The sequence below is a fragment of the Nanorana parkeri genome, unplaced genomic scaffold (assembly GCF_000935625.1).
Source record: "Nanorana parkeri isolate BGI_ZX_2015 unplaced genomic scaffold, ASM93562v1 scaffold492, whole genome shotgun sequence".
NCBI lineage: Eukaryota > Metazoa > Chordata > Amphibia > Anura > Dicroglossidae > Nanorana > Nanorana parkeri.
In genome coordinates this window covers 876307-888537 of record NW_017306760.1, presented here as the reverse complement: position 1 = coordinate 888537, position 12231 = coordinate 876307, and the positions used below count along the sequence as shown (strand labels likewise).

The window sequence follows — 12231 nt, the reverse complement described above, 5'->3', positions numbered from 1 at the left end:
AGGCAACAGGGGCGCCAGGCGGCCAACACAGCTGTGGCTCGCCAGGGAGAAGAGGAGCGGCACAAGCTCCAGCTTCTCCTCCGATCCCCGCTGCTCTCCCCCACTGTATGGGCAGAGGACTCTGTGTCCTCAATCTCTTTTTCTATTTCAAAAGGGAAATGTCAGGGGTCAGTTTAGATCCCTAATATTTCCCCAAAGCCCCCCCAACAGTAAAAAAAAAGCAAAAACATCCACACACACACAAGTGACATGTGCAAAGACAATTTTCTGTTCTTGCCTCAGGCGCAAAAGGAGCTAGCTACGGCTCTGCCCTTCTGTAACTGGTGATCGGGTGCAGAAAAACACCAATCACCGCTCACAGTGTGACCGAGATCTTAGACTAGAACTAGGTACCACACTTTGCGGAGGTGCCTGGCGGCGGCACAGCAGCTTCACATTACGTAGGTGTACACTGGTAGAATTTTGAACACACTTCTGTACAAAAAAATGCCATCAGACACTTGGCGAATGTCGTTTGAAATTCGGTTTGATTTTTGTTTGGATTTAACATTCGATTTTGGATTGAATGGCGTTTCCTGAGTGAAAAGCACATTCACTGTTGGAATTTTTTTCTCTTTTGAACAAAATTCTAACATGCTTCTTCGACTTTTTCCATCGGTGTGATCAAAATTGATCATCGACCATCAACTATTAGAAAGTCGAACGAACGTTCTGAAATCGATTGTTTCACATTCTACCCATGTAAACCCAGCTTATGTCTGCAAACACTAGTTACTAGGGATGCACCGATACTGTTTTTTTGGTATCGAGTATGAGTACCGATATTTTGCTTTCGGTACTCACCCATATGAGTACTGACACCAGTACTTCTGCTGGCATGGAGCTGGCTTCCCGGGTAATCAGGAAACCGGGCGGCATGTCATTACCCGCCACCCGGCTTCCTGATTGCCTGGGAAGCCGGCTCCATGTTGTTTGGCCGGCTCGATTGGCTGGGAAGCCAGTTTCCCGGGCCAATCACAATCAGCATCGAGCCGGCGCAGCAAGTAATGACCCGCCCCCCAGCTTCCTGATTTGCCAGAAAGCCGGTTTCCCAGCCAATCAGCAAGGAGCTAGCTGTTCGGCTGGCTCCATGCTCATTGGCCGGGTGAGCTAGCTGTTCGGCTGGCTCCATGCTCATTGGCCGGGAAGCCGGCTTCCCAGCCAATCAGGAAGCCAGGAGGCGGGTCATTACTTGCCACCTGGCTTCCTGATTGCCCGGGAAGCCGGCTCCATGTTCCCCTACGGCACTGTCGGTCAGAGGAAAATTTTCCTCTGACTGGAAGTTCCGGTCTCAGGGAATGAATCAGAGCATTTGGGCGAGGACGAGTACTCGCCCAAATACTTGATATTGGTGCATTCCTACTAGTTACGTCTAATTGTATACCTTCAGCGCTCTTTTTTATTCTTACTAATTACATTTTTATTTTTTTTTAAGTCTTTTTTTTAAGTCAGCAAAAGGGTACCGAAATCTGTGTAAAAAGCAACACCACAATGTTTACAAAACCAGCACAATCTTATGTGTATTTCTTTTAATGGAATGGTAAGTATGAATGGTGTGACCCCAAACATATTTGCAATTCACAAATTAAAATTAATTCAGATAATAATTAGATAAACTCTATATATATTAATATCTCATTCATATATTAAACAAAACATTTAAATTATACAAATAAAATTTCAAAACCAATATCTATTTTTGTAATAATGAACATTTACCCTGTTGATCTTTAAAACATTTAAAAGAAATTAAATTGTTCTAAAAATTAAATACAGATTTATTATTGCGACTCAATCTTGAAAATATTCAATCTGTGATGATTATTATCACTAATTTTCACTTGCTATTTTTACAGTATATTTCACAGAATGTTATTTTTTTCCAGCGTCATTTCCTTTAGGTTATATATTTTTAATTTGTCTAAAGGTGCAAATAGAAAAAAAAATGGAATGGAAAATCTTTGCTAAAACTGGATAATATTTTAAAATTGGAAATTAACATTTTGCATTTTTATATACATAAATGTGTTGATGCTTTGAATTTATTAAAACAGAACTCCGGGGGAAAAAAATTCTTAACCCTTGCAGTGAGGTTACCCCTGCAATACAAGAGTTATGTGCTCTTTGGTGTTTAGGTTAAAAAAAAAGAAAAGTTATACTCCCCTGATTCTGACAACTCTTAGACCGATCCCTTCAGCCTTGTACCCCTCCGCAGCAGTGGTTAAAGTATCCTCGAGTCATCATGTCCAATACACTGTGTATAGGGCGTGAGGACGCCGAGGGACATAGTTTGAGGGTTCAGGTGATTATAACCATTTTATTTTCCTCCCCAGACATAAACGAGCACTTAACCATTGCGCTGTGGGAGTAGCCCCACTGCAAGGGTTAAGATTTTTTTCCCCCAAGACTTCTTTAAACATATTAGCTCATTCCAACCTTTACACACTTTAATCAGCTGGTAGTGTGTTGCACGCAGGATATGCAGGATACACCGCAAAGAGCATTTGGTGGCCACACAGTCTGAGATTTGTCAACTTAGTCAATAATGATGATTCTCACAGCATGTAATATACACAATATGGCCGAAGTATGTGGACACCTGACCACCACACCTACACTATAGCCAAAAGTACATGGACATCCCTCCAAATGATTAAGTTCAGGTAATTAATTTTTCCTGAAGGGTATTGTTAATGCTACAGCATAAAAAGACAATTTAAATAGATTGTGTAGCAACAGTTCAGTGAAGACCCTTTTTAAGCTCCAGCATGACTGTGCCCCTGTGCTCAAAGCCAGCTCCATAAACACATGGGGCGACGTGTTTTGTGTGGAGGAAAACAAGCACAGAGCCCTGACCTCAATCCTACTGGGCACCTTTTGAACACATACGGAGAGCTAAGGGCCCATTCAAACCATATGTGTTGGGCTGCGTTGGGCAACTTTCCTTAACATAGAATGAAACCTTTTTTTTGCATACATCTACTGTTAGCAAGCAGTAGACATGTGCAAAAACATAAAAAATAAATAGAAAAAAGTTAACAAAAATAGATAAAAACTTACCTGTGTCTCCAACGCTCACTCCCGTCCAAAGATCTGAAGATTCTCAAACGGCCAAGAAGGATCATGGGGCGGCGCATGTGCAGTAGACATCTTTGCCCGGGAGAAAAGGAGAGACACAGTGTAAGTCAATGCACGCAGCCCGGCAGCGTGCACCCGCACAGACTTTGTGGGACACAGAAGACAGTGCTGGATCAGAGACCAACACCAACACTGAAGGGACTCCTGATAACTACTGGAAAGAAGAAGATGATCGGATCAAGAGGCATCATTTAAGGCAAGCCCTTAAAGCAGATTTGGGAAGTGGGGTGTGACTTTAATGTCACTTTTAGTTCTATTGTCCATCACAACGTGCTGCAGTGCACAGAAATAAACGAAATGTAATTCCTGTGGTCATCAATGCAGTGCCTTGTAAAAAGGCATCACATCGCCCCCTCACAATACACACCAACCTCTTGGTCTTGGTAAATTTTTAACACAGATGTATCATGAAACAAAGACTGTCCCTCAAGATACCATGTACACCCCATTCCCTGCAAGTCATAAAAAGAGAAGTCTAAAATACAGAATCCGCTAGACATCTAGTCACATGATCTCTGCCCAACAGATCAGAACTCTGTTCTTCCTCTTCAGCACATATCATTCGACCAAACGCTTACAAATGTCAGATCCCAGAGCAGAGAAGGCATGTATTAAAGGACATCTGTTTATGACTTTAGGGGTGAGGCCATGGTGCTTGGTGTATTTGAGGACAGGCTTCCTTTAGGTTCACCCTTGCCAAAGCATTATCTAACTTGTGTCTGTATTTGGTCTAAATCATTGCTGGTTTTTTTTTTTTACTAGGGAAGTCAGTCATAATATTTGAATACTTTCTGTTGTAACAAGTTTGTCCTGTATTTTGCCTAGTAATGTCCTATTACTTTAGCCAGATATATTGAACGTGCAGGACTAGGGAGCAATTAGAAGGTAGCCAACAGTAAGTCATTTGCTATGCATCTTTTAGCTTTTGATGCTACTCAATTTTATAGACTCCAGTTGGTGGCACAAGATGGCAGGAGGGGAGCTGCCAGAATAAATTACAAATGTTAAGTATCCCTAGCCCTGCCGGGGTAACATACACATAACATGGAAGCACAGAGAGGTAGAGTAGATCCTAAACATGCCATTTTCAAACTGCACTATATGACCAAAAATTTGGACATTTGACTTTAGGTGTTACCAACAAATGGTAGTGTTATAGGAGAACTATGAGGTGAGCGATTTTCACTCATCCTCATAGTTAGAGCCGACGTGTGACAATAAAACTGTCACACGTCGGCTGTATTGATCAGGAAGTGAGCCAACACATACCATTGCTCGCTCACTTCCCAATCATCTCCCTGCAGAGAGCGGTGGCTGCAGGGAAGCTCACTATATACTGAGCTCTGGGTAACGGGAGGAGGGTAGTATATGTCCTCCTGTGACCCTAAAGAGAACTAAGGGATACATGGTAACCCTACAGTTCTCTTTTAATGCTGCAGCATACAAAGACAATTTATACAATGGTGCCCCTCCAACCTTGTGCCAGCATGACTGTGCCGCTTGCACAAAGCCAGCTCCATAAAGGCACTGTGTGACATGTTTGGTGTGCAGGAATTTGAGTTGCCTGCACAGAACCATGACCTGAACGCTACTGAGCACCTGTGGGATCATTCAGAACCGATTGTGAGCGAGCTAGGTCTTCTCATCCAACAGCAGTACCTGACATCACAAACGTTCTTTCGGCTAAATGGGAACACATTCCTATAGGCAAAATCTTAGGGAAGCCTTCCTAGAAAAGTGGAGGCTGTTATAGACCACAAGTTGGGGCAACTACATATTAATGACTATGATTTTAGAATGGGATATCCAATAATATAGTGTGATGGTCAGGTGTCCACAGACTGTTGGCCATTAAGTGTATACTCCCTCATCACAAGAAGCACCCTAGCATCTACCATCCATGCCCTCCTCCTGCACATCATTACACTTACTCACAAGTGCCCTAAAGAATGAAAAGAAAATTCTAATAAAAGTACTAATATGTACATTGATGTATAAAGGATAAATGTCTATGATCTCTTATGGTATGTGTTTTTCCACACTCCTTCACTCAAGCACTGTAAGGCATCAAATATTGAGCAGTGAGTTGAACAAGCCTTTAAATTAAAGGCATTAAGGATTGTGCAATGTAACGAGATTACATCAGCCATATATCAATACAGATTTCTTTATACCACCCTCAACCTCGAAAGCTGTGCGAGATATTTGAGGCATCACAGTATACTTGCCAACACTCTTAGAACATGTGAAACACAACTAGCTCACACTCTGCGCACAAATGACAAAACTCTGCCTAGATACACCTAAACACCATCAAGACCCCATGTCCTTTTCAGTCCCAGACCCACCCTAACCGAATCCTGGCAGTCTAGAACTGTTGGCAAGTATTTGTTAGTACTGTACATTGCTCAGTATCCTAGATAAAAACAAAGTCTACACCAAAGGCCTAAAAAATGTTCTCAGTAAAATATTCCATTGGTATACTGTTGGTGTATTATCATAAATATTTTTATGAAAAAAAGACACCCCCTTTAAAGCCCAACCGTTCATTCTACCATCTGTCCTTATGGAATACTTCCTTCTGTGCAATATCCTTTGGGTGCTCAGAAATACAAGCCCCGTTGATGTCACTGAGTTTATTGTCAGGTATTTCTTCCTGGCTAGTACATAATTTAAGTGCCCTGGTAATAAAAACATCCAGATTAAAAGAGGAATCAGCATCCTTGTTGATAGAGCTCTGGTCCTCCTGATGAGGACAAGGTTGATGTTCTTCTTGCATCTCAGAAACAGGACTCGGTGGACATTCAAGTCCAACTTGGGTGCTCTTCACCCACTGAGCTATCTCCAGAAACAGATTGGATGGCTCTTCTCCCAAGGCAATATCTCCTGCAGGTGGTATAGTAGTCTTTTTCCAATTGGAAAGATCCAAAATAAGTTTAGGTTCAGAGTAATGGTGGGGCTTGTTGTCTCTCCATAGTAACTTATCGAGGTAGGAGGGTGAGCCTACTTTGTATTCACACGACCTTCCACAATCCCCCTCAAAAACCCGATCCATAGAGGAGTGTGACTGTTCAAGGAATCTTTCCGAGCTACTTTGAGAGTACTTGCGGGGGTCAACTTGAGCTTCTTCAGCAAGTGACCCTGATCCAGCACGTGGGTCCCGCTGAACATCACTCATGGCGTGGCTATGGCCTTGTCTCCAATCCTGGTCAGAAGACATACTCACTTGATATCTGCAAAAAAAGGATAGAAAACGTATACATGGGTAAAACAAAACAAAAGTATCACAACGCTTGGTTAGAAAAAAGCAATTACTACAGTCAATAGAGTAGAGGGAAGTCTTAGGCCCAAAAGCTGGTAGAAGTACAGAAAAATTAGGACCCACACTAAGTACTTTTTATGCCACTATGCCTTTTCCAGGTAAAGCTGCCCCCAGTTTTTATATCTTGCTGTAATACTGGATATTGGTTAACTACTATACACAAAATGGAAAGAAAAAAAAAATAGATACACTTTTAGAATATATTGTAACTCCCAATATTGTAAAATCTAAAACTGGATCTAATTAAATGCAACAGCAATTTCTAATACCACACGTGGCATTATAGGACATAGAAAAAGCAAGGGGTATGTAGAAGGAAGGATTTAGCTTGGCCCCTTATGCCTGTCCAGAAAGTTCAAATCTTGATTACTCCACAGTCATAGATGTCCACCGAAGTGAGTAATACTTACTTCACTGTCAGATACTCACAGAAGTTAGTAATACTGATGCTACAGTCATAGATGCCCACAAAAGTGAGTAATACTTACTCCACAGTCATAGATGCCCACAGAAGTGAGTAATACTTACTCCACAGTCATATATGCCCACAGAAGTGAGTAATACTTACTCCAAAGTCATAGATGCCCACAGAAGTGAGTAATACCTACTCCACAGTCATAGATGCCCACAGAAGTGAGTAATACTTACTCCACAGTCATAGATGCCCACAGAAGTGAGTAATACTTACTCCACAGTCATAGATGCCCACAGAAGTGAGTAATACTTACTCCACAGTCATAGATGCCCACAGAAGTGAGTAATACTTACTCCACAGTCATAGATGACCACAGAAGTGAGTAATACTTACTCCACAGTCATATATTCGCCCGCAGAAGTGAGTAATACTTACTCCACAGTCATAGATGCCCACAGAAGTGAGTAATACTTATTCCACAGTCATAGATGCCCACAGAAGTGAGTAATACTTATTCCACAGTCATAGATGCCCACAGAAGTGAGACAAGTTTGCCTGTTTATGCGATAGCCAGCTAAAAGACAAGCCTGAGGGTGATCAGATCCTGCCATAGTGGCCTTGTTTGTCTACACCAGTCTGCAATTATAGTTCCAGAAATTAAACATTTTCACCAGATTTCCAGTGTCCAAATTGTGTCATCCCTATTCACTACATAATGGATAAATGTTAGCTATATCCCAGGAGGACTTGGGCATATGCATCAGTGATGTCATCACTTGGAGATGTTAAATCTGCCAATTATTATAAAGACTGCACTACTGACATAGCCATCATTCAAACGTAGAGTTCACTAGATGCCGTTCGGCTCCGTTGTCACCGGGTCTAGTTTCTATGCTATATTTCTCTTTAATCTCTCCGGCCGATACGCCCAAACTTTTGTACATGAGCAAATGGGAGCCTGATTTGGGGGGAGTCCCCGGACATGGCTGAATGGGGGAAGATCTGGTCGGCAGTTGCCACATGTTCATCCAATGTTTTGGCTCAGGAGAATGCGCATATGCTAATGTTTTGTTGGTATCTGACACATGATAGAATCAGTAATTTTGCCCTTATGTTTTCAGGGCTATATAGCCCATGGTTCGCTTCTTCCTATATGGTGGCAGGGCCCGAAGGTTTGTAAGCTCTGGATACGGGTGTACAATCTAATTAGGTCGGTTCTGTCCTGCACCTTGGTTCGCAATCCCTGGGAAGCACTCCTCAACTGGCCCGTCTCGCAGCTCTCTAAAACAAGTAGACGACTGACCAGCTTTATTTTTTGGCTGCCCGCCAAACCATAGCTAAAGCCTGGGAACAATGTATAATGTCATTTGGGGAGGTTGAACGAATGGTCATGGGCATCGTGGTGCATGAGAAGCTTTTAGCTGTACTGAATGACTCCCACCTCAAAATATGGTCTCCATGGATGGACTATAATCGCCATCTGAATTTAGGCCATTCCCTGCTTTTACTTTAAAGACTGAAGCGATATGTGAGGTTTTGAGTCCTGATCGCTCTCCGCATGTTTCCCTCCATTGTCTCTCTTTTCGCTAACCTTCTAGTCTGTTTCTTAATGTTTTGGCATTGTATCTCTTCTTTCCCGTGTCCCCCTTCCCTCCCCCTTGTTTTTTTATTCCTCTCTCCCTCTTTTTCTGAGTTTGGCGCAAGTTGAGTGTGACCCTCCTTGCGTTCTAACACCATAAGTACTATAAATACGAGCTTAATTTCCTTGGGAAGGTCATGTTTTTCCCCTGGGTCGGGGTTGGGTTGTTCCCTTCTGTGAGGGGGTGGCCAGGACCGACCTCGGGGACATCCCCTGTTTCCTCCCCCCGTATCCGGTATGTTATGCTTATCATTCTGTTGCGCTGGCCTTCTCTTTTTCTTATGATTTGTTGTTGCCTATGGAAAATACTTATTGGTCTTTTTTTTATGATCTGCCTCTCTTTTGAAGTGTTATCGTCTGTTTCAGTTCATTATACTGTTTTTTCTTTCTCATAAAACAAATACAAAAAACTCTTTGTACACAAATGTAGAGTTCATCCTAACAACCCAAAATGCAGCCCATCGGATTTTTGTAGGAATTGGTCCTCAAAGGAGATTGTGTCAAACTTCTTTACTAGATTTTTCGTTTAAAGTTGATTTAGGATAATACATCTATCACTTGCTCACAGATGCTTGGATATACCCAGGTTAATTGGATGCCCGTGCCCTGCAGTAAACAAAAGACCATATGGCCAAATTCTAATGAATTCTAATGAATTTATCCAACGTGCTCCAAAGAGCCTCAGAAGCTTTCAAATGACACATTGGGGTCACTGTGCGTTTTGAAGGGGACTGATTGGAAATGCAAATTCCATTGCCAAGTGTCACATTTGGGCACACTATGTTAATAGACACCAGTGACCAGGCTAGCTTGCTCTTCCTTAATACCAGTCACTTTACTTTACCTACAAAACCTAAACCTTTTTATCTATAACATATTTACTGTGTGTTATTAATTGACCAAACTTATAAAATTACTTCTGTTTTGTAGTGAAGTAATATATAGCAGTGCGTATAAATATATAAATCTACCCAAATATATAAATTTATGTTTATGTGCGTTGTGAAAATCCAGACAACCTCAGTACTTTTCCAGAGTAGCGTTTAATTCAACAAATGCAGATGAACAGGAACAGTCCAACAGAGTAATACAGAGTAATAATAAAATAAAGTAAAATAATGAAGATTCCCAGTGAGTACCCTTCTCTATACCATCTCTCTCGCCCTCTTTCTCTCTCTCTCTTCCTCTCTCTCCCTATTTCAGTCTCTCCTTGATATACTCATTTTCCTCATTCACTAAAATGTGGAAGAAGCTGATTGGTTGACCAGAGAAAAACCTTTGATCTTGTTGTTACCAAACAGATTCTTCATTCCCATCTACCCTGTAACAATTGCATCTCCTTTGAAATGCTTTCAGCTGTCCTCTGTCCTATTGTTTGACACCACTTGCATTGTTTTTATGTAATCACAAATACAAGACTCTGCTGGTGCCACCAAGCATCTTATCAATGCCATTAACATATGCCTCTCCCTTATTGTTTGTGGGGGGAGAGTTTGTTATTTAGTTAAGCATACACCCGAAATATACCCCATAATACTTCTACTTCAAATCATAATTTACAACATGTTTCACTGTTCTATGTCCAAGTGGCCTTGGACAGTTTATTACATTAGACTGGGCAGTTTTAAAGGACTGCCACAATCACCCTTACCGAAATGTAACTGCTAGGCAAACATCGGAGTCCATTCATAAGGCAGCACATTTATAAAGTACAGAAGTATGATGGAGAAAAAAAAAAAAAGCTGGTCACATGTCATATTGTGTCCAATCACAGAGTTCGCAATCCCATTATAACTCAGCCCCTTAGTCTACCACAGTGCAGGTCTTACCTGTCCCAGTTAGACAGCTGGCTCTGACTGGCCTCCATCAGTAAGATGTCGTCGATCTCGTCCTCTATCCGGAAGGGATGTAGCGATATGGGCTCATCCTCTGGACAGGAATAGGGACCCATATAAGAGTGCTGTAAAGCCACTTCAGCTATTAGCCGGTCCATGGGGTTGAAGGTCAGGATTTTCTCCAAAAAATCGATAGCTGGGGATAAGAAACAATGCTAACTTCATGCTGATGAATAAGGAGGCACTGCTTCAAAACACAGTCTCATTTATTTAAAGGGTATCTAGAACTTAATTTTATGATAAAATGGTGAATGGTTAGAAGCTCTGTCAGTTTTTATTGCGGGCTCAGTCCTTGTTGGGGAGATTTACCCTCTCCATTTGTCTTGGTGACCATTGGTGACCAAAGCAATGTGAAAATTCAAAATGTCTTTGGAACAGGAGGTAAGAAGACATCTTCCAATGGGGACATCTATTCCAGTGACAACTGTCTGACAAGAGATTATTCCTCATTTGAAGAGATTTTCTTTTACTTCCTATTGTGTCTCCAGGTCAGAAAATAAGGGGAAATCTCCTCAACTGACAAGGAGAGGAAGACATGGGTTTTAACTATTACCTACCCCATCCAAAATTAAAAAGTATTGACGCCATATATTTATACCACATAACTTAATTCTCAAGCTAATATTTCTGGTTAAGAGCAGCCACCCCAAGGGTAGCAAAGTACCTTTAATACTGCTAAAAAATATCTTCTGTGCTCCTGGAGAGTCCAGCGACCCCATAAACCAATGGAGTGTGGGGTGGCAGGGGGTGGTGTTAGAAGCCAATAACAGCTTTTATTCATTTATAGGTTTAGGTTAAAGCTGAAGTCACTGCCTCTGATCCATGTGTGTGGCTGGGCTCCTCATGGGCACAGAGTAGGATTCATCACTGGAAATGGTGGATACTTAAAGGGATGATACAAATATTATGGAGGTTGTGTCACTATTTGCATAGTAGACTGTGCTGTCACAACAGTTGTATAAAATACAACAATTCATAGTCATACCGGTAGTTGATATTCACATTAATGTGAAATGAGAATTTATAGTTTATTTTCCTGAAGCCATTTGCTCATTGATATTGTATGGCCAACTCATATACTGACATCTTGTGGTCATTCTGGCTATTGCACTATGTGTATTCCCTCCCCTCTATGATGTATTTCCCCTTTCTTTAGGAGACCAGTTGTTTCTAGTGTCATGGCCGACAGTAACATGACCACATGTTAATCTACATTGCATGCTTGGAAACATTACTATCTCCGACCTTCAAATACCATCTATTCATTCATTTGCGTATCCTGCTGTCTGCTGTAACCTGCTGCACGAATAAAGCACTTTGTGGATGAAAGGGTATTTGGTGAGTTCAGCTATCTGATCAGGATTGTCCGCAGTGATTACATCTGCTTATACAAGCCAGGCATAGAGGTCTCAGCAAGGGATAAATCGCTAATACAACAAATCGGAGTCAGAATATAGACAATTCTAATGGTTTAGTATACAATATACATACACACATAGATTTTTCTCATTCCGCCTGGGGGCTGAACGAAAGAAATCTAAAAAGATTGCTCTATCCACGCTGAACAGCGCAGATGTATGAATCTCCCCTACAGGACGCAGTCACTGTTCGGCCAACTATTTTGCACCCGGCTCCTTTAACCAGTTGCCGTCCGCCCGTAGTAGAAAAACGGACGGACGGCACTGTCGCATTAGCGGGCACGCACGGGCAGAAAAGACCCGTCCAATGCGAACACCCGGTACCGGGTGTTTCACATATAGGCGATCAGCGGGTCCATAGCCCG

At 41.9% G+C, this 12231-nt stretch overlaps 1 protein-coding gene across 1 annotated transcript in view; it reads right to left on the bottom strand.

The window, feature by feature from the left end:
- The window catches only part of MAPK4 (mitogen-activated protein kinase 4), a 63393-nt gene that overhangs the window by 11093 nt on the left and 40069 nt on the right, over positions 1-12231 (bottom strand). Inside the window, exons 4-5 of the mRNA XM_018561007.1 lie at positions 10383-10584; positions 5435-6410 (exon numbers count right to left, since the gene is read on the bottom strand). Of these exons, the coding sequence (XP_018416509.1) occupies positions 5729-6410; positions 10383-10584 (884 nt within the window). The 3' untranslated portion in view covers positions 5435-5728. The remainder of the gene's footprint in view (positions 1-5434; positions 6411-10382; positions 10585-12231) is intronic.